General features: G+C 43.5%; 1 protein-coding gene across 7 annotated transcripts in view; it reads right to left on the bottom strand.

The window, feature by feature from the left end:
• The window catches only part of STAU1 (staufen double-stranded RNA binding protein 1), a 54,772-nt gene extending 31,477 nt beyond the window's left edge, over positions 1-23,295 (bottom strand). For 4 of the 7 annotated variants that reach the window (XM_066623022.1, XM_066623025.1, XM_066623026.1 and 1 more), the window contains exons 1-4: positions 23,107-23,294; positions 10,736-10,806; positions 3,902-4,177; positions 2,057-2,181 (exon numbers count right to left, since the gene is read on the bottom strand). In XM_066623022.1, coding sequence (XP_066479119.1) covers positions 2,057-2,181; positions 3,902-4,106 — 330 coding nt within the window. In that variant the 5' untranslated portion in view covers positions 4,107-4,177; positions 10,736-10,806; positions 23,107-23,294. Of the gene's footprint in view, positions 1-2,056; positions 2,182-3,901; positions 4,178-10,735; positions 10,807-12,250; positions 12,340-23,106 lie in introns of those variants that run through there. The other 3 variants (XR_010794283.1, XM_066623023.1, XM_066623024.1) reach the window with 3 other exon arrangements.
• Between the last annotated feature and the right edge of the window lie 230 nt (positions 23,296-23,525).

Genomic DNA, 23,525 nt, shown 5'->3' with positions numbered 1-23,525 from the left:
AATGCCTTCTGAAAGTCCAGATATATAATGTCCACGGGTTCTCCCGCATCCACATGCCTGTTGACCTTTTCAAAGAATTCTATAAGGTTTGTGAGGCAGACTTACCCTTACAGAAGCCATGCTGACTCTCCCTCAGCAAGGCCTGTTCGTCTATGTGTTTTGAGATCCTATCTTTGATGAGGCATTCCACCATCTTACCCGGTATGGATGTTAGGCTGACCGGCCTATAGTTTCCCGGGTCCCCCCTCTTTCCCTTTTTAAAAATAGGCGTGACATTTGCTATCCTCCAATCTTCTGGTACCGTGGCTGTTTTGAGGGACAAGTTGCATACCTTAGTCAAGAGATCTGCAACTTCATTCTTCAATTCCTTAATAACCCTTGGGTGTATGCCATCAGGGCCCGGTGACTTATTGATCTTTAATTTATCAATGAGGTCTGAAACATCTTCTCTTTTAACCTCTATCTGACTTAACTCCTCGGTTAGGAGGGGCCGTTCGGGCAGCGGTATCTGCCCGAGGTCTTCTGCCGTGAAGACAGATGCAAAGAACTCATTTAATTTCTCTGCCATCTCTAAGTCTCCTTTTATCTCCCCTTTCCCTCCCTCACCATCCAGAGGGCCAACCGCTTCTCTGGCGGGTTTCCTGCTTCTAACATATTTGAAGAAGCTTTTATTATTCCCCTTAATGTTGCTGGCCATGCGTTCCTCATAGTCTCGCTTGGCCTCCCCTATCACCTTCTTACATTTCTTTTGCCACAGTTTATGTTCCTTTTTATTCTCTTCATTAGGGCAAGACTTCCATTTACGGAAGGAAGCTTCCTTGCCCTTCACAGCCTCTCTAACTTGGCTGGTTAGCCATGCGGGCACCCTCCTGGATTTAGTGGAACCCTTCTTTCTTTGCGGTATACACCTCTGCTGGGCCTCTATTACTGTTGTTTTAAGCAGCCTCCATGCACTCTGGAGAGACTGGACTCTTTTTACCCACCCTTTCAACCTCCTTCTAACCAGCCTCCTCATTTGAGGGAAGTCCGCCCGTCGGAAGTCAAGGGTTTTTGTTAGAGATTTGCCTGGTATTCTTCCCCCAACGTGCACGTCAAAACGGATCGCAGCATGATCACTGTTCCCCAATGGCTCAGTAACGTTTACATCTCTAACCAGGTCCTGCGTACCGCACAAAATTAAATCCAGAGTCACCTGTCCTCTGGTGGGCTCCTTGACTAGCTGATCTAAGCCACAGTCATTTAGCACGTCAAGAAATCCGGTTTCCTTATCGTGACCAGAACACAAATTGACCCAGTCAATATGAGGATAATTGAAGTCCCCCATGATTACAACCCTGTCCTTCCTTGTCACCACCCTGATCTGTTTCCTCATTTCAAGGTCCCCATCAGATTTCTGGTCTGGAGGACGATAGCACGCCCCCAGTATTACATTGCTGCACAAGCCTGGTAATTTAACCCACAGAGATTCTACGGTGGAGTCGGACCCACCTTCAATCTCTACTTTGCTGGATTCTATCCCTTCCTTAACATAAAGGGCCACCCCACCTCCAACACAAGCCTGGTAATTTAACCCACAGAGATTCTACGGTGGAGTCGGACCCACCTTCAATCTCTACTTTGCTGGATTCTATCCCTTCCTTAACATAAAGGGCCACCCCACCTCCAACACGCCTAAACGGATCACGGATCACCTAAACATGCCTCACACAGAGATCTGCCTTCAAGCAATTTCTGAGTGCAGTGTTTTATCTTTCACTTTAATTCCCATTTTACAGTTGGGATCCGATATTGAGGCTAGCTTTATGTCAGCAGGATTTAAGAATGGCCCACAGTATCAGCTAAGCTATATTAATAAAGCTCTCTCTAAAAATATTCAATTTGTCTTATGGAAGTTAATGGATATTATTCCCCAGCGCATTGTCCATCATCATCTAGTATACTGGCACCAACTGAGCTGAATTCTGCAAGCCACATGACAATACATCTTATACTCATGTACACAAATATATGTTCAAGAAACCTGTTAGTATGAACAAAACAAATACATAACACTTACCTTTGAATGAGCTGGACCCTGCTCACTCAAAAGTTTATACTCAGGCTGAATCTTGTTGAAACGGGCTAACTCATTCACAAGACACATTGGGGTTTTCTCTTTGGGGTTTGCCATGTTAGAAGGAACTGAAAAGCAAAACAGTTAGCTACTTCAGTACATAGAAATTCAGTACTGAAAATTCAAGAACTTGTGTCTCTACAGCAGTAGGAAAAAAGCTTAGTTCTTAAAGCAGGCTCTGCTGAAACTTTGTATAAGGGCTTAAATTTATGAAATTAATCAGCTTTCCATAAAAGATGCCCAACACATTCATTTTCTGTAACCAAAAAATCTGTTAATGTAAATACCCTGAATGCCAGCAGACCCGATCAGACAAGCGATGATTACAGTTGCAATAGCCAGGAGAAAAGATCAAGCTAATTTGCTTTGCAAAAAATAGCTAGCTAGGCACCTGCTTTGAATGTTTAAAGGCTATAACCTCATGTCTGACCTCCATAGCATGCTCTGTTTGAAAGAATATTTCCAAACTGTGTTGCTATGACATGTCCAAAGAACTAGTCCAAATCTGCAAGTGCATCTTCAGGCTGCTTTGTATTTATCCATACTCCTAAATTAACCACTTAATGCTTTTGAAAGAATCTAACAGAAAAAACATTTTAGGTACTATGCTTCATTTTCTTTGCTTCTAGCCTATGTTGTCCTCTAACAAGAGAGCTTATCTGACTGCCTCAACTCAGGAAGAAAAAGTTTTCATTATGCTCATCATCCAACCATAATTTGGGTGATGCACACATATGCACAGAGTCCATTAGGCTTTATTGAGTTTATTGAAACTCAAACAAGGCAGCCCAATCCACAAATTTCCCATTAAGCAAATGCATCTTCCACCATTCAATATTCTGAGGGTGGAATCACATGACCACTCCACTACAGGGCAACTCCTTAAAAGTTCACTGCGTCATTTGTAGCTTCCATGTAAGCAACAAGCGTCCTTTGACTTGCCTCCTATTTCTCTACATGGATATGAGAACACAGTAATGCAAGACTTGTCAAATGGTCCAAGACAGCAGATTAGACACAGTGCAATTAGAATTGTTACACATTTTTAACAGCCAATGGTTCCGCAATTTCATGCTGTGTAAGTGCTACATATAATACCACCCATGAACATCTGCCAACTACGCAGCCTGCAGTGTCACCACAGGGACCTCCAGGGAACAGTAAAATGCTGGTTCCTCCTCCTCTGGAGGATTATTCTGTAATCCATATAAACAGTCGAGGGAAGCCAGGCAGGGAGTACAAGTAGAGAAATGGGACTGGGGCAAGAGGAATCCATTCAGTGCTCTCGACACCCAACTTTTTAAAGACCAATTAGAGTGACAAAAGTTTTACTTAGCTTCAAATGCCCGATTAGCCCCAAAGAATTAGCTACAAAGTAGTTGTCAGCTGCTATTACAACTGCCCAATTGGTCAAACAAATTCCCTGAAAAGAGACTCATCAAACAAACAGTCTTGAATCCTTCTTCAAATACTAGAACAGAAAAGCAGACAAACTATACAACAATGAATTTTCAAAGGACAAATATATTTATAAAGCTTTTAATTATCTAATTTTGTTCAAGTGTTGCACAGAAAAATTTCTTTTTAAAACTTTCATTGATAAATAACTTCATTTAACCCATTGCATATGAGCTGTCTCAGTAAGGTAGCATTAAAAGTTAGCACAATCTGCAGCATGCTATGGTACTAGTCTCGTTCTTTTCCACTGATATATCAGGCACTCAAATTTTGAAGAGAAGTTTCATACTGAGCATGACACAAACACAGCAAATATACTTTCAAGCTTACCTGCAGCTACACTGGTAGATGTAACAGATGCAGAGGGTAAAGCAGAATTTTGAATAGGTCTACCTGCATTTTCAGAGGGCAGAGAACTAGTGGGAGAAGGAATACTCAAAGGCTGTGCAAGAGATTGGTTCTTGTTTAGTAGCTGGTTGCTGGTAAGGGCAGCAGATGGATTCTGGATTTGAACTTGAGACATGCTGATTTCCATCCAAACAAATTGTTGCAGTTAAACTTGGCTTTGAATGCAGGTTATTTCTGTACAGGAGATTGAATTTCTACCTGAAAACAAAGAAAAGGGGGGAGGAATATCATTTAATGCAATAATTGCTTTTCCCCATGTCAGATAACTGAAGATAAAACATGGAACTGAGATGCCAATAACACAGTTCAGCCTTAACATAATTGTGCTCAGGTACAGACAACAAGAAGGTTATTTGCTTATGAAGATTAACTGCAAACCACTTTTGGACAATCAGTAAATCCACTCACAACAGAAATCCAGAGATCTGAATCCTAAGCCATTGATGTCTACAGCAAAGATGCCTGTTTTTAGATTTAGGCATTGCTGTCTTGTGGAATTAAGTCTGTACTTCTCAACCAGGTAAGCATGAACAACTTCTTCCAGAGGGATTTTTGCTCAGAGCACAAATCCTTCATACTATATTTCAGTTGAAAAGAAATGCATCTTTCATTTCTGAGTTACCTTCCCTAAACAGAGGGTAAAGTTAAGTTTTCCTAAAGCCACTCAGACTAAATAGTATGACTGGTGGAGCAAAGGCATTTCTGCCAACACAAAAACCAAATTGGGGTGGAGGGAATGGGATGGGGCAGGAAATGCCAGAGACACTGAAATAGCTACACTTATTGGGTGCTTCTGAAACTGAACCAAACTAAGACCGGCTGCAATTTCAAGTTCAGAGACCTTATTTCTATATCATGCATCCAGAATCTTGCAAACATCTAAAGTAGCTGCTCAAAAAAAAAAAAAAAAAATGGAATCCTGCTTGTACTTCACCATTAATTTCTTCACATATGTGCACATATAATGTGCATGTGAAGCTGTCTGATACTGAGTCAGACCACTGGTCCATCTAGGTCAGGGGTGTCCAAAGTTTTTGGCAGGAGGGCCACATCATCTCTCTGACACTGTGTTGGGGACCGGGGGGGGGGGGGAAAGAATTACTTTACATTTAAAATTTGAATAAATTTACATAAGTTTACATAAATGAATATATTAAAGACAAACTTATATGAATGAATGAATGGTCTTGCAATAGCTCAGGGCCTATAAAAGGCCTTGCACAAAGCAAGGCTGGCCTTTCCTTTGCTGCTGCTACTGCATCAAAGATGTGAAACAGCAAGAAGTGGAGGGAGCCCTCATCCCACAGCTCACGTGAGAGGTCAAACAGTCGCCGTCACGTTGCGAGCAGTTGCGTCGGGCCAGTGCAGGCTTCAACAAATCTCTGGAGGGCCAGAGGCTCATTGGAGACTGGGGGCTTCCTGAGGGCCGCATTGAGAGGCCTTGAGGGCCGCATGTGGCCCCAGGGCCGGGGTTTGGGCACCCCTGATCTAGGTCAATATTGCGCCCATTTACTAGCAGCAGCTCTTCTGGGCTTCAGACTTTTCCTAGCCTTACCTGGCAGCAATAGGGAACAAACCTGGAACGTCCATGCAAAACATGTGCTCTGTCACTGAGTTAAGGTCTCTTCCATGTGAGGGGTTCTTCCTCAGCATGAACAGAGTTCTCATCCTTTAAAAAAATATGTTCCCATATGTTTAAACAACTACTCTCTCACTTTCCTTCAACTTCCTCCTTAAAAGCCACCTTTTCCAAGAAGTCTCTACTCAAGCCCCTCAACTTTACTGCAACGAAGTTTAAATGCACGTATACAAAATAACTGCATATTCTTCCCTGGCAACACTTTCTTGTCCTCTCTTTTGTGTCTATTTTAGATTGCAAGTCACTCAGGGAATAATTTATCTCTTCTACTATAAAGTGCTGTGCATATTGATAGTGCTATACAAAAACATAAGTAAGTTTGCAGAAAAATAGCAAATATTACATCTGATCAGTTTAAAATCTGTAAAAAGAGTGGCATTTAGGAACAGAAACTTACAAAAAGAATACTCCAAAGCAGCGGTGCACAAACTAACAACCACTGTGTGCTCAAAATGTGGTCTCCATCTGGACCATATCTGAGCATTCTGCCTGGGCGCCCCACAACGTCCCCAGCAATTGGGAAACAGGGTCGGTCTGGGCAGTCACGTCTCTATGGTGTCTCATAAGGCTGCGCGACAGGACGTCCAGACAGACGCAACTGCCCAGAGCGTCCAGGTGGAACCAAAAGGCCTACTCACTAGGTGGATGGATCTGCGCAAATGCTGGATTTGGCCCCTTGGCTGCAGTTCCAGAGGCTCTGCTCTAAAGCAACAGTTCTAAAACTGTGGGTCCGGGACTCACCAGTGGGGTCATGACCCAATTTTTTGTGGTTTGTGAAACTGACAGGGCAGATTAGGCTGAGTGCATCAAGGGTTAAACAACCTGCTAAACAACCAGGGGAGGAGCACTGACGCTGGATCACCATTATAGCCACATCCTTTGGCATTTATAAATCAGGTAGCAGCCTCTACAGCAGGGCTGGCCAACCCAGGATGCAGGGCTCCAGCACCATGCACGGTGCTTTTCCAAGTGCAAAGCCCAGAAAGGGAGTGACACCCGGGGCACAGTTAAGATAGCCGCGCAGATGCTCGGCAAATCACATTGGCTGGCAAAACCATCCGAGCACATCTGAAGAGGCTTAAAATAAGGTGGAGTGGCATGTTCAAAATTTTGTACATAAAAAGTGGCACATGGTTTGCTGTGGGTTGGTCAACCCTGCTCCAGGGCCTCTAAAAATTTTGAGAACCACTGCTCTAAAGTGTCTTTGACCCTCTCACCAAATGCAGAAAGAATTATTAAGTTACTTAAGGTACAAGTCTGTGCAAGCCTCTAATTTGGATTAGATGTTCCTGTGTCATCAATCAAATGCAGAATTGATAATGCGACTAGCTGCTCAGGAGTTATAAATGAGAAATGCAATCATTCAGGCTTCCATTAAATTGTTATTAAGAATATTTATCAATTACTTTTCAACAAGAGTTAAAGAGTAGCTCACATAGCAAAAGAATAAAAATATGGCTCCCTCTCTTAAAGGAACTTTTTTTTAAGAGACAGACACCAAAAAAAGATGCTTTGTCAGCAGAAACAAAAGCAGTTTATCCCCTACTTATCATAAGAGAATCACTACTTTTAAAGTGCCCCGCTTATCCAGTTAGCAGGTCTAATCTGGTAGTGCCGTTATCTTCCAATCCTAACATTTTCCACTCAGATACAACACTAGGCACAATCCACATGTTGCTGCAATTCAGTCACTATTTCAGTTAAGGCTGGAATAAAGGTTGCACAGCACTAGCTTCTGGTGAACTGGGTTCAGAATTTACTTGTATATTGCCAAGGTGATGAACAGCAGGGATTAGCAGCTAACGAGTTCCCGCTCTCCAATAAGGTTTAAGGTGTTACAGTAGCTTGAATATGCAAAAGCTGATCAGTTCCTTACTTTAAGAATGAACCTTTACTTGTCTAGAATGTGGATGTCTGTAACAGCAATTTACCTAAGTATTCTGCAGACCTTCAAATTGATGCCCTTAATAGGTTTCCAAATTTAGAAAGAATGAGTCAATGAGACAAAGTGATCTGCAGCCTAGCTCTAAGACTTCATTTTGGCAACAAACAAACAAAAAAACCCACTCAAATATAAAGGGTTTGTGACAAAGAGAGAAAGACTTTCAGAGTAAGCGCTAACCTTATCTTTAAAGCAACCAAACACATATTTACTTTCTACTCTAGAACTGAAGCAAGGGGGGGGGGAACTACACACAGCCTTGCTGTTTGTGTGATGGGGTGAGACCAGACACCCAATTCTAAAGCTGGAGTACACTGTCAAAAGGCTTTCATGAAGAACCCTGTTCTGGACTTACCACTTCAAGCTGCAGGTGGAAAACTGCTCAAATGCAGAAAGGTTCTTTGTACCTATAAAACTAGCATGTGCAAGAAAAGTATTTTAAATATGCTTTAGAATAAAACAACTTTCCCTGCACACAAGCTAGTTTTATAAATGCAAAGAATCTTTCTATATTAGAACGCATTGTAATCTAAAGTGGAACTGTTCAGGCTAAGGTTCCTCATGTAAAACTCCTGATTGTATATTCCAGCCCTTGGATTCCAGCTTTAGAATTCAGGTGGCTCAAAGGTGCTTCCAAGAGAACAATGTGTCTCTGCCTGGAGTAGATTCACAAAGATGCAAAGTTCTTGTGCCTCCTACCCTTTCCTGAACTTCTTGTCCATCAGTTACAGAGCAAATCCATCCTGTGCCAACGTACCCACCAACGCATGTTTAAGATCCTAGAGCTCTGCAGACCTACATAATTCTGCAAACTGCAGTCTGACAGGTAATCACACATTGCCAAACAGGAACTCTTCTTCAGCGCTGAACCCAAGCATTCATCTATGTTTTCAGACAAGCTGTTTGGGGACATCAAGGAGCAGAAACTCTGTGTTCAACTCACTACAACAAAAAGGGGGCTTGCAGAGTCCATTGCCAGATCCGTTTCCAAGACCAACCCCAGGAATTTCACACAACACAGAAACACTTTATTTTCCTACTTTAATAGGAGTGCAAAATCTACTTCAAATACCACTACATTACCAAAGTATTCCAATTACGCCAGCTTTCATTGCTACAGTAACCAATATCATATTCATAAATGAAGTTATCAAAGACAGACTTCCATTATATTCTGCTATGCTTCCTTTTATTAATTACACACAAAGCAAAGAGGTTTATAAATCTGTTAAAACCGCGTGCTATGTTAAGTTCATGAACTTTCAGTTCAGCATTAATGCTTCCTGTAAGTTATGATACCCTGGCTAAGCTCCAGAATTACAAAGAAAATACCCTGCTCAGCCCCAAAAAGATTCATTTTGAACGGACATCTGCAACAGAGGTTGGCAGGTTAAACTGCCAAGAATAGGACCCAACAGACTGCACACTTTCTACACATCTGGAGCAGGAAGGAAAAAACCGAGCCATGTCTTGTAAATTCTGAGACTTCTCTCAAATCACACAATGCAGATTTGGATGTGGGGCAGTAAGGGGTACATTACTGACTACTCTCACAAAGCAGGCAGAGTTACCTCATAAGTAACTCCTGCTCATGCCCCCAAGAAACTTCCGATAAAGCCCACCTCCAACTCATAAACAGAATAAATCAACAACCAAGTAGCAGCAAGTTATGTTTTTTGCGCTATCGCCTAAGCCTAAGGTTATCTTCAGAAAGCTATGCGGATGTTGGCTTCAAACAATGGCAAATGCAGTTTCAATTTTAAAATGGAACAAGTTCAAAAATACAGACAAAGCACTACTTGCAGAAGAGGAAAGCTGAGAGATAAAATTAAGATCAGATAGATGAACTGTCACTAAGAAAACCTGTGCAAAACAATGAGCGTACCAGTTGGTCTGCTCAACAAGACCCCTTTTCCAAAATGATTGTGCATGTATTATCTCCCCACTCCTACCATTCCCCACATTGCCCCTTTCACAAAATTGTGATGTATCCCATTATCTTGACATGTTAATTAAGGTTTTCTATCTAAGAATCTATTCAGAATGACTCACTACCATTCATAGGGTACCAAGTTACCTGGATATAGGTAAATGGCCAGAACTGGCTGCTAATACAGACTTTGGTTTTAATGTGTATGGCCTTCAAAACCCTTTATTTTTCACATTTTTATACTGCCCCTCCTCCAAGGGGCTCAGGTACAACGTTCCTTCCATCCTTTTTCTTTACAACAACGCTGTGAGGTAGGTGAATCTGAGAGATAGTGACTGGTGCAAGGTCACCCAGGAAGCTTCATGGTTGGGTGGGGAGTTGAACCTGGATCATCCAGGTCCAAGTCCAACTCCCAAACTACTACACCATTCACCACACAGAGAATATAGAGTCTTGGGAATCCTATCCCACATTTGAATATTATCTCTGTATCAATTTCTTTTTAAACCAATAAAAATCCATATTCAACAAAGACTGCAAATGTCAATAGACTTGAAATACTAGCCTAAAATATTCAATGTTTTAGTTAGACTGCCATTGTCCTCAATAGTCTTTTGAGATTAAAAGCTCTCGACCTTCCACATGGAATATTATTGAGGCAACAGATTCAGGATTCTACTGACAGGAATTAGGTAAGAGAGAGAACAATGCTAGTTAAGTTGGCCGGGGAAGTTAAGTAGGAAAAGAAATTTGAAGAGAGAGATAAAAGCAGGGAACCTCAGAGACAGATTGCCTGAAGGAAGTCAGTAGACTGGAAAGCAGGACCTGTAATGAAGAGGAACACAGAGCATGGAAGAACTGCAAAATGAGAGCACACACATAAACTAGCTGTGTGAGGAAAATCTAGGAACAGAGATGTGCACTGTTATGTTGTGAACAGTTAAGATGGCGTTGGGCACTAGAAGACTAGGAGGCATGGAAGGCTAAAAAGTGAGAGTGGAACAGAGGGGGAGAATTTCTCGTGGATTTGAATAGGCAACAAACCAAATCATTGACTTGACTAACAGACAGACAGCACGCTTTTGCATCTAAGGAGTACAGCAGGTACAATGAAGAGACTTCTCAGGTAGAAAGCTAAAGAACTGTATATACTTCCAGTTAAAGATTCCTGAATATTTTTTCTCCTCCAAGTATCTTACAACAATAAGGATCTGTTTGAAAATATACTTTACTCATTTCTTGTACCTTTTGATGATCCAGGGGCAGTGTGCTTTTGGCTTTAGTTCTGAGGGGATTATTTATATGGTGGGGATTACCTAAACACAAAAGAAAGGAGAGAAAGCACAAGGTTAGAAAGTTGTTTTGAAAGGTCACCAGGATAACCTCTCACATTATTAGCAACATGGTTAGGAGTAATGGAAGGGGTCTTGTTCTGTGGAAAGTGCTCACCATGTGTGCTGTGAAAGACCAAGCAATACAGTATTTCTTTTTCAGAAATGCTAGCTTTAAATATATTTAAGCAAAATTCGATGTTCAGACATGTGCCTTGAAATCTCCCCTACAGAACAGCCTCCATTATAGCTAAAATTAAGTCAGAACTCTTTAGACATTATGTTTTCACAAAATCAAAGACACCATACTCCTAAGATAGCAGAGTGATACAGTTCACTATTTCACTTATTTTTGAGATGACTGACACTATATTATGCTTGCTCCCCAGAGCAAACAAGCAGTTGATCCCCAAAAAACTTATTGTCCAAAGAAGAGGTATCCTTTGGAGTCTAGCATTGGCCTGAGAATTTTGTTATTGCATGTATTCTGCAAACATTTTGTAGACTGCCTTGGGTGTTATCTTTTACAAAATAAAGGCATTGTACAAATTCTTTTAAATAAATACTATCAAAACTATTCAAATACTTTGAAAATAATTTTATAATAAATAACTTTAAAATGTGTTTTTATTTTGGCAGTTGAGCCTTCTCAACTGCATCTTGACAACGACCTCAGCCCTGCACATGCACACAAGTTCATGCACACAAATCAAAAGCTCAGCTTAGTCTTCCACAAACATAGTGTGTGGAAGAGTCCCCTAACACATGTGCCTATTTCTCTGAAGGCAGAAAGGCCCTGTCCTGCCTTGAAGATTTTCTTCTCCCTGTCTCCTCTCACCAGCAGGCTAAATACTAATTTGCACTACTTGTTTATTATAAAGTCTATTTAAGTGAGACAGTTATTTGCTGGAGCATTACATATGGCCAGAATCACACTACTATTAGCATGAATATTTATATATTGCTTTTCAATGAAAGAGCTCAAAGTGGCTTACAGAGCAAACAAGCAAGCATTATATCAGGTGCTAATTTCTAAGAATGCAGCTCCTGCACCCAAGCACAGTGTACACCCAAGTTTTGGATTTCTGGTGCAACCACATTGCATACTTGGGGGCTCAGCAACCTGACTTGAAAAGAGTGACATAAGCCTTTATGGCTGCATTATTATTTACACACCTTGTGTTATTTTTAAATGTGCATTTCGCAGACTGTTTCTTGTACATTTGCACAGATTATTTCTGTACTTTTAAAATAAATGCCATACATGTGCAAGACATTTCCCTCTAAATACATACCAATGATTCCTTATACACCACATTATTATTTTTATGATATGACTAAATATGACTGAAACAGGTAAAAATAATCTTAATCTCACAAAATATGCCAGTTCCTCTCTTGTGGCTATGGGTTTCACTCTTCCACCTACATTGAGCGGCTGCCTTTGTTTTCTCTAGCTTGTAACAGGTGAGCTGATCCATTGGTTGGGAAAGCTGAATGTTCTGACTTTCACTACATACACCACGAATACCAACCCTTCGTAAGCTACACAGGGAAAGATGTACAGTATTAGAAGGAACCTGTTTAACACAAGGATATACAAGACAGCGAATGTCACAATTAAGATGAAGCACTAAGGGGCTTTCAGACATCAAAACATACTGTATGCAGTTAACCATCAGTCCATAAGGTACAGTGGATAGTATTTACTGTTACCAGACAAAATATAATTTTACCAGCCCTTCCTTTTCACTCCTAGGCATTGTTCTGTGAACACAGAAGGCTGGCCAGGGCTTGAAGGCTTCAGTACCATTCCTGCTCTATTATCTGTTATAAGAACTGAATGTAATGGAACACTGATTTGATCACACTGATATACAGCACTAGAGATCTGTGTGATTTCTCTTAGGCACACAAGATGCTTGAAAGCCTCCACCCACGAGCTGATGCTGGACATAGCAGCCAACATGTCTCTTTGGTTTGAGGGTGATTCCCTGCTCTATGAAGGTATGTTGTACACTCACACAGCTGTGTACAAAAAGCTGCATCTGTTGCCTGTGCAATGAATGTCTGGTGCCAGACTGGAAGTACATGAGGTAGAAAGAAGGTCTTGTTAAGAAGTTTGTTAGCAGCGTTAAGCGGTAGTTCGACAATAAGAGCATATTTATTTTAGAATTTTCTATCTTGCCTTTCTCCAAATGGCACTCAAGCTGGCTATTTCAAATTGGGGACATAGTAATTTACATAATCAAAAACAATGCTTCCAATAAATGTTGGATGAGACCTCTATAGGGTTGGAAGAGATTTACACCAAATCACTAAAATGTTACATTTTGTATCTCTCAAAAAGCCCAAAAAAGTGAACTCCCCTCCCCATTTTCAAATGCTAAGCAGTTACTGAATGCTCAGTTAGCTACTAGATTTAATGTGTTGTAGACTGTATCAATATTTAATGTTGTCTTCTGTAGGACTTTGAAAAATTGTGTATTAGACATCAGATAACATACAGAAGCAGCAACAGCAACTGCACAATCAGAAACTTAGGAGGCTAACCAAATGCAGGTGGAGCCTGTTTATTCATGGATTTTATATCCACGGATCTGGCCTAATGCGGGACCCCTGGAACCATGTTGAACCAGACTTGGCCCCAAATGAAGCCAGACTGATGTCTCCGGAAGGCGACCACAGCTGTGCTCTGGTCACCTCCAGAGGACCTACTGAAGCCCGCAGAGGTCGCGCGTGTCCACCTACAGCCTCTGTGGACTTCAGAATAGCCAAAAACATGCCACTTCCAATTTATGGAGGGAAACTAGAAGTGACATTTTTAATGCCTTAGCCCTGGAGGATCATTGTACTTGTTGGGAAGACTGTTGTCTTCCCTGTTGTACTTGATGGGAAAACTAAGACAGAACCACCAGTATTTCCCTAAAGTGAGGGCTTGTGAGGGAGAAGCATCTTCAGCAATTCGCTCTGCATGGGCTTTCTGCACTGCCACTACCCTCTATCACAGGAGCAAATGCATCGGCTGATCTGCAAAGAGTTGGTGGATGATGGTCTCAATACACAATAGGTTTGTTTCTGAAATTCCTTCAACATTTATCCTATAAGCAGCACAAAACTGTGAAGGAGAAGGAGGAACAAATGCTTCTCCTAATGATGCAAGTATTTGTCCTTATCATGCTAGGAAACCCAGGCACAGAATATGGGCAATTCAAGCAGTCAGACTTTTTTTTTTTTTTACTGCAAGGAGTGTGTAGTAGTAGCAGTAGTAATGTGATGCTTACTCAAAAAGAATCTCAAATGTCACATTCTACATAGATCTCCCTTTCTCAGAGCAGATTGTCATGGATTTTATTAATTACCACTGATATAATAGGATCCATTTACAGCACCTTCATTTGTGTTACAGACAACAGAGAGAAGGTTCAAGTTTGGACTTTAACATGCACATCAGTATGTCCTGAATGTCTTCATTATGATTTCTACAAAAAACCCTTCTGGTTCACATATTAGTGTCATCCTGGATAGAATCCTCCGATGGCTACTGAGACACATCTTTCCTCAACCCCCAAAGCAACAGCAGAAACTCTGGCATCACCTAACAATAATACTTTATTTGGAGTCAAAGAATTCCTAGGCATTACCCAGAACAGTCACATTAGAAACTCCCAAGTACGGACTAAGTAAATCAGCATAGCACAGAAAAAGGAAAAAGAAAAGAAATGACTGTTGAGGAAAGAATGAGGAGGAAGAACCAAACAATAAGCAAACTACCTTAAGTCAAGGACATACTGGTTGACATTATAATTTTTTTGCATATTTATAAGCCCTTTTCAATACAATATTCAAAGTGAAAGTGTTGCCTAACATCTGGGCGTACGTGGCAACAGGTACATGCTAGGAAAGCATAATCCAGGATAGTCCCTTGGCATTTTGAATAGGTTTATGGGAAGATGCTTCAGGTTCCACAGGCTTTAACAAAGGCCACAACTTTGGTTTGTCAGAGCAACTAAGACCACCCGTAACTCAAGCTGGCTGGCTTGAGAGAAGTTTTGCTTTTCTTTTGGGAACATTCCATGATTGGGTGAACCTGCTTGAATAGGAAATATGAACTGTAAGCAAGAGCCATGTTCTGGGATCTTCCTGACTTGTAGTAAAAATCATTAGTGACATAAAAGAAGGGTCCCCAACCCCATGGTCAAATCTAACCAAGAGCTGCACTGCTTGTTGAGGTCCTGGCCTACAGAGAAGGTCAAAAGTTTGTTGCCGCACCCTTGGAACAACAGCAGTACCCATCTCAAGTTGAGGACAATCAATCAAGAACCAATGCAGAATGAAAGAAATGTTCTTGATGGCTGCGCCCCACAGTAACCTCTGCGCTTTCTTATGGGAATTTGAAAGTATAAAAAGCAAAATCACAGACCCCCCTCATCAGGGCTGTGGTCTGCCTACTTGCTGTTGCCCATGAACTGCTCAGTGGCTGTGTCAAACAATTCCATTCGATCTGATATTCAAGAAGCACTGTGCTAGCCGGCACCACACACAAGTATCAGACCATTCTTTCTAGCCTCCAGCCCTTCTCAAGAACTCTCTTTCTTTGGGAAAACTATCTTGGCTACTTTGGCTTGTTTCTGTCCTTGGAACTAGTAAAGGCTACTGCCCAGGCCACTTGGGTTTGCTTTTCAAGCCTTTCCTGCCTGGCTCCCCACCTTTGCAACTGGAGATCACTGTCTTGGTACCACTGCCCTGCAAACTCTCCAATGCTTCAACCTGCCTTAGCAAATACAGATTGGTAACTTTGGTCTTTGAAAACCTGACCAACAAACCACCCCCCCCCGTCCGTGCCTAGCCAAACTGTGGTAATCAAACTGGCAACATACTTAATTTTCCTCTTTGTGTGAGTGCATTGGTGAAGCTGGAATTCTTGGACCCATTTTTAACTATTTTAGCGGAAGCCCTGAAGATGAGCCCCATCTTCTGGTTGAGGACTCCTTTAACAGTAGCAGAAGTTGCTCAAACTGCTGGACTGCTCAGAATTGTAGAGCATGTCCCTTCAAGCATCAGCAATACCAGTTAAGAGGAATCACATAATGGATGAGATTAGCTCTGTTCTAAGTTGAGTTCTAGACACTCCTGTCGGGAGTGATTTCATGGCTTGCTGAATGGTTCACTCCTCGACTATAGCCTTGATTCAGGCTACAAAGAAAGATGACTTAGCTATAGTCTTGTGCTATGACAGGAACCTCATTATCTCCCTGCTTGCTTCTTTCCGCTGGTCTTTCCCCCCTTATTTTACCCCTAAACCCCTTATCTTCCAGCCCCTAGTCCCCCAGGAAACTCATCTAATTTTCCTAAGTCAAGCCCTTCCTCCTTTGCTTGTACCATTATACATCCCCTTCTCCTTATGAAGATTCCATCTCTCTTTTCTACCTACAAACCACTTGTGATTTAATTGTGATATGATTTAATTATTAGTATGAGTGATATACAGTATTTTATTATTAATTTCTTCCCATTACTGTATTATTGCAACAATTAAAAGTTATCTACTAGTGCTCCTTAACTTCATCTCTCTCCTTCATGTCATTCCCCCAGGTTGTGCCATTGGTCACAATACTTTGTCATGTCCCCCCTTTCCCACATGTGCATATGCTACATGTGACTTAAAAAGCAAACTCAATAACAAACACGTGGCATGATTCAAATAACTGATCTTGAGCTAGAGGTTCATGGTCAAGTTCAGGGGTTCCAAAAGTATGCATCAAAACACCTTAGGGTGCCACAGGATATACCTGGTGGCCTCTTCTACTTGTTCCCCAGGGTGCTGCCATCTTAGACCTCATAAAATCTCCTGAGATTTGGGCATGACCATGGTGGTGCCCAGCTGAGCCAGGAAGAAGAGGCTGCAGGAGTGTCGTGACCCAGGTAAGTTTCAAAACCTAGACCCAAGATAGTAGCATTGTTGCTGATTCACTAGTTCCCTGCATTACGGACATCTGTCCTGGCACTTTCACACAGATGCAGTACATCCTTCAGTGGCGCTTTTGAAGAGGCACGAGAGTGCTGAACCAGCAAGAACTGATGTTTCAGCCTAACATTTTGACTTATGTACAGACCCTGTACCTAACCTGTAATTAAGTGTATCCATTTTCTTTTTTCCTCCTTTTAGGACTTTTTGAAGATGATTGCAGACCCAGGAATAGAAGGAACAAGGGAGAAAGAGAACAACCAACATATAACTAAGTGAAGCCCATTCTGCAGGTTGTCTCAGGCCTGAATGTTATGAAAGCTACTGATTTAAAGAGTTGGCTTGGTGAAGAGTTGAGGTGAACTCAACACCTAAGGATTGATGAACTGCATACATTTCTGAAAAGCCAATGAAAATAAAAAACATTAATGTGGATGTGAAGAAAAGAGTTGTGCTGTTGAGCATAATATATAATGAACTGCATGCTAATGGAAATGTTAGTATGCACTTTTGGCAAAAAGGCTTTGGCAAAAAGTTTCTAGTTACATTTTGGCTACACATTTATTTCTCTTAGTATATCCTTTTCCCACCAAAATTCTCTTTCTTTCTTTCTTTCTTTCTTTCTAAGTCAGGAAGTTCTAAAATGAAGTTTTGTGGCACTTCCAAGGCTCGGATTTATTATTCCATAAACTTTCATGGTCTATACCTCTTCATCAGATAACGGCCCACAAAAGCTTACGCAACAATAAATTTGTCAACCAAGGTGCAATCTGAGTTGTTCCTATTACAGTAGGCCAATATGGCTACCTCTCTGTGAAGTAAAATGAATGAGGTGAATCAGTGCTCTTGTTCAACTTCAGCAAAACTCATGCATACGAATTTCCTGATGCATTACACCAGGGATCAGCAACCTATAGCCTGCAGTCTCCGTTCTGTTGCAGAGTGACAGGTGGCACTTTTCCCTAGGAAGCAGTGGCTGTAGTGACATTAGGACTCTGCAAGGCTTGGCAGGTGGCTCTGCCATTGGCTGTCTATTATAGCAAATTGGATGGAGGCTTTGCAACCCACACCCATTATGGAGTGAAACATGAACATCATATCGGGCAATGAGATGGTGATGGCAGGGATTATGGCTTTTCAGCATGGTGCTGTCAGTCATTAATGTGATAAGCAATGTGCACATGCTGGGGCTGCTGTGGTGCTCAGTCTGGGGCACCAGCGGTGCAGCATGCCTTTCTAAGGCATTGGCCAACCTGATCAACCTGCACTCTATCCCTTTCATGATGGGCATAATGATGGCACAAAACTGGTCCTTCACTGAGTTAGGCTGCAGTGTGCTGTTAAGTCTCCACTGCTCACCATCAATCACTGTTCCCTCTAATACTGTACAGTCAAGAGGCTGCACACTTCCAAGCCAAACATCATCACCGAATGTCCGGAAGTGGCGCCACAACATAGTGGCCTGCCATCCACTAACAGACATAGCCTCTGGCTCCTATGCCAAAGATGAATGCTGACCATCTTTACACTGTGGCTAAAAAAGACAAACAAAAAAATGCATATATATTGTCCTAACTGTTCCAGCCTTCATGTCTAATGGCAGAAAACATACACACATCCTTCTGAAATTGACTTTGGCCTGCCAAATGCTAAAACACAGCAGGGTAATTTGGAAAGAGAATGCCAATTCAATTGTTAATCACCAGTTTGTACCTTCTGCAATGCTTTTGCTGTACAGGATTAAGCAGTACTGTACTTGCCATAAGTAAAAAATACTTTCTGCAACTTTCTTCCAACAGCCCACTATGCTATAAACCTGGGGAACTTATTCTCCAACTCAGCTCAGGCTAGGTCTGCCCTCACACACGTATCAAGTCTGTCTAATATAGAATTGCCCTGCATGATTTAAACCAGTGGTTCTCAAACTGTGGGTCAGAGACCCACTAGTTCATCGTGACCCACTTTTTGATGGTTCACGAAACTTATAGGGAAGATTAGTTTATGTGCATCAAGGGTTAGACAAGCTGCTACTTGGGGGGAGCACTGCTGCCCAATCAGCATTATAGCCACACCCCTTGGCATTTATATGTCAGGCAGCAGCCTCTAGGATCTCTAAAAAAGTTTGAGAACCACTAATCTAAACAATTACTTTTCAGCTGGTGGATTGTAATGCCTAGAGCACGCTAGCACACCAATCATTTTTGAGAGAGAGAAAGAGAAAATAAAACAAAGGGGAGGAAAGGATGAGGAAGAGAAAAGCCCAGTTCAGATATAAGGATGCATAGTTCATCATCTGCATGAGCAAGTGCAACCCTTGAGTTCATGCTTTTCCTCCTACCTGTGGGAGGAAGTTTGTACAGGTTGTAATCAACCACACATATATTTATTCAAAATATTGAGGTGCCCAGGGCAGTTTCCAGCATTCATTAAAACACAATAAAAGTAAAAAAATAAAGGCATGTATTATAAGTGTATTGTATTGGCAACCTTCAGTCTCGAAAGACTATGGTATCGCGCTCTGAAAGGTGGTTCTGGCACAGCGTCTAGTGTGGCTGAAAAGGCCAATTCGGGAGTGACAATCCCTTCCACACTGGGAGCAAGTGCAGTCTGACCCTGGTCTTTCTCCCTGGCTATGGGCCTTCCTTCTTTGCCTCTTTGCCTCAGACTGTTGGCCAAGTGTCTCTTCAAACTGGGAAAGGCCATGCTGCACAGCCTGCCTCCAAGCGGGCCGCTCAGAGGCCAGGGTTTCCCACTTGTTGAGGTCCACTCCTAAGGCCTTCAGATCCCTCTTGCAGATGTCCTTGTATCGCATCTGTGGTCTACCTGTAGGGCGCTTTCCTTGCACGAGTTCTCCATAGAGGAGATCCTTTGGGATCCGGCCATCATCCATTCTCACAACATGACTGAGCCAACGCAGGCGTCTCTGTTTCAGCAGTGCATACATGCTAGGGATTCCAGCTCACAACAGGAGAGGAAACTGAACGCTTTCCACATGCGCTGCCTCCAATGCATCCTCGGCATCACCTGGCAGGACAAAGTTCCAAACAACACAGTCCTGGAATGTGCTGGAATCCCTAGCATGTATGCACTGGTGAAACAGAGACGCCTGCGTTGGCTCAGTAATGTCGTGAGAATGGATGATGGCCGGATCCCAAAGGATCTCCTCTATGGAGAACTCGTGCAAGGAAAGCGCCCTACAGGTAGACCACAGCTGCGATACAAGGACATCCAGATGTTCTCAAACTTTTTTGGCTAGTGGCTCCCTTAGCCTGGAAGCTCCCTGGGCCATTGGCTGTGGCTCCTTATTAGGGCCACATTCCTATACACTGTATAGGGTGGCAGGTTTTATGTGAGGATTCCATGGCTGCAGCTCAGTTTGGGAACCACTCATACAATCAATAGAATCCTAGAGAACAGAGATGCAATTCAGTAGGTAGCACAGAATCAAGGTTCCAATCCAAAATAACTTCATTTTCCTTACTGGAAAAATTAGGAAAACTAAACCCATGTCTAAAATTGACAAGTCAAGTCAGAGAGTCACAAGTGGCTTTATGACCCTGGTATTACAAGAACATAAGCAACTGCAGTAGAGAGATCTGTGTGCCCGTTTTGCACAGAATGCTCATGAGTAATGTCAAGCACAAGGAGGTTATACAATTAGGGAAAGCAGGCTGGGAGTGGATGAATAGATTCATGTTACAGTTTACCGCACAGAGATTTGCAGGCCACTTAACCCCCCCCCCCACCGTTTTGTATAGCTTGGTGTTTCTCAACGTTTGTCCACCACCATACCAGTTCACATGGTCCACCTGTTCAAAGTACCATCAGAAGTAACTGGTGATGACAGTTACTTTTGGGCTGGGAGGCCAGATGTGATGCAACAACCACCAATAAAAGGCTCAGCATGGACGGGAGGGCTTTTTCCAAGCGTGGAAAAGCATGCTTCAGAATTCTGCCTCCCAAGGCTACAGCTGTTTGTTGGGTCAAGTTCCTGGCCTTGCTGACAGATGGCAGCTGTCCAATGGTCCAGTGAATACCATTAGTCCAGTGAATACCACCTCGAGTACCACTGGTGGTACACCCGTACCACTGGTTAAGAAACACTGATCTAGATACATGTTACAGTTTACTGCACAGAGATCTGTGGGCAACTTAACCTACTCCCCTCAGTGTTTTATATAGGTCAGTGTTTGTCAACACTTGTCCTCCTCCATACCACTTCACATGGTCCACCTATTTGACGTGCCACCCAAAGTAACTGGTGATCACATCGCCAGTTACTTTGGAGTTGGGATACCAGATGCAATGCGACAAACACCAATAAGAAGCTAAGGGTGCGTGAGAAGGATTTTTTGAATGCGGAAAAGCATACCTTAGAGCTCTGCCTGCCAAGTCTCCTACCACTTTTTGCTGCATCAAATTCCTGGTCTAGCTGCTAGGTGGCAGGTGTCATACAAGACACCACCTCAAGTACCACTGGTGGTACTGATATGACAGGCTGAGAAACATTGGTCTAGAACAGGGGTCTCCAAACCCCGGACCGTGGGCCAGATGCGGCCTGCAAAGTGCCTCTCTCTGGCCCGCAGCCAGCCTCTGATCCTCTGAGAGCCTCTGGTCCAGTAGACCAAACTCAACCAGAGTTGTGCTTGTGGGGTGGGGGAATGGGGGTCCATTTAAGTGTGTGTGCTTTATTTCTTGGGTTGTGTTTGTGCTTAGAGAAATCCTAGTCATTTGAACCCATTCGTTCGTTCAATTTTAGTCATTCATCTAAGTTCCATCTCTAATGTATTTATTTAAATTTTATATTTAATTGTTTTTTCTGGCCCTTGACACCAGTTTAGATACCCCTGGTCTAGAAGATCAGTATTTCTCAAACTGTGGGTCAGGACCCACTAGGCGGGTTGCGAGTCAATTTCAGGTGGGTCCCCATTCATTTCAATATTTTATTTTTAATATATTAGACCCGATGCTATCATGGTATGTGACTGCATTTGGGAAAATGTTACAGACCTGTACTTTTAACAAGCTATGTATATGACAGCAAATGGGACTTACTTCTGGGTAACAGTGGGTAGGATTGCAGCCTAGGATAGTTAAAAATTTTCCTACTTGATGATGTCACTTCCAGTCATGACATCACCTCCGGTGGGACCTGACAAGTTCACATTCTAAAAAGTGGGTCCCACTGCTAAATGTGTGAGAACCACTGGTTTAGATACATGTTACAACTTGCTGTACAGAGATTTGTAGGCCACTTAACCAATTCCTGTCCAGTCCACAAGTGTACATATTTGATCCCTGTTGTGTATTCGCAACACTGGGCAGAAACGGCTTAATCCCTCCCCCAACACTGTCCTTGGGGGAAGATAGGTTATTTGGGGGCAGATGGAAAAGGAAGATTGCTTCCTAGTTGTCCTTTGCTTTCTCTGTGCAGAGATCCAACAGCCCAATTCTTGGCATGTCTACTCACCAGTAACTCCTATTGTAGACAATGGAGCTTACTGACATGTAAGGGTGGATAGAGGTTGCAGCCCTAATACTCAAGGAGAGGAAGAGAGCAGAATCAAGTGCTAGCAGGCTAATTCGGAGTGACTCCAGAGTGAGGAGAGCATAAAGTGAAACGAGAGCCCCATCCTACGCCTGTCTATTCAGAAGTAAGTTCCATTACAGTCAATGGGATTTACAACTAGGTAAGTGTGGATAGGATGGCAGCCCCAGAGCCCAACCCTCTGCATGTCTACTCAGAAGTAGGTCCCATTATAGTCAATGGGGCTTACTCACAGGAAAGTGTGGAGAGGACTGCAGCCTCAGAGGCCAATCCTACACAAGTCTACTCAGAAGTAAGTCTTATTACAGTCAATGGGGCTTACTCCCAGGTAAGTGTGGATAACACTGCAGCCTGACAGCCCAATGCTGTGCATGTTTACTCAGAAGCAAGTCCCATGACAGCCAGTGGGGCTTACTCCCAGGTAAGTGTGGAGAGAATGGCAGCCTGGGATCCCAGTCCTGTGCCTGTCTACTCGGAAGTTGGCGCCATTCTAGTCAACGGGGCTTACTCCCAAGCAAGTGCGGCGAGGACGGCGGCGGGAGCGGCCACCCAGCAGGGCGCAGACCCAGGCAGACCGCGGAGGGAAGGGGGAGAGCGCCTGTCAGCGGACTCCGGGACCCCCTGCCAGCCACAGCGGCCCGCGACGGTCTTCCCGCTAGGCCCCTCCGAGGCGCAGGCCTGGCCTGGCCGCGGCCTCCCCCTCCCCTCTCCTCCCGGCCCCTCAGCCCCGCTGCGGAGCCAGTCAGCCAGCGCGCCGCCCTCCCCTCACCTGGCGCTGCGTGGGCTGCGGCTCCCAGGCCGGCTCGGGCGGGCGGGCGGGCGGGCGCCTCAGTCCATTGGCGGCTCCCAGGAAGCGGGGGGCCGGGGAGAGGCGAGCGAGTCGCGGCGGCGGCACAGGGCAAACACTAAAGAGAATGAGCGGGGCCAGCTCCGGCCGGGAAGGAAGTGACGCCCGCAGGGGAGGAGCCGGCCGGGCCCTTCCAGCTCTTCGTGGCCCCGCCCCGCGCGGGGCGCGCCGCCAATCCCGCCCGGGCCCGGCCACGCACCGCCCCTCCCAGCATGCTCCTCGGGGACTACACTTCCCCGCATGCCGCTGCGGGCTCCAGGAAGTGACCACAGAGCTCTTCCCCCTCAGCGCCTTCTGACGCACTGGCCTCCTTCCATCCTACAACTCCCAGCAAGCACTGC

Source organism: Tiliqua scincoides, chromosome 4 (genome assembly GCF_035046505.1).
Source record: "Tiliqua scincoides isolate rTilSci1 chromosome 4, rTilSci1.hap2, whole genome shotgun sequence".
Lineage (NCBI taxonomy): Eukaryota > Metazoa > Chordata > Lepidosauria > Squamata > Scincidae > Tiliqua > Tiliqua scincoides.
Note: the sequence above shows the minus strand (reverse complement) of the source record. Positions and strands in the feature narration are given on the sequence as shown.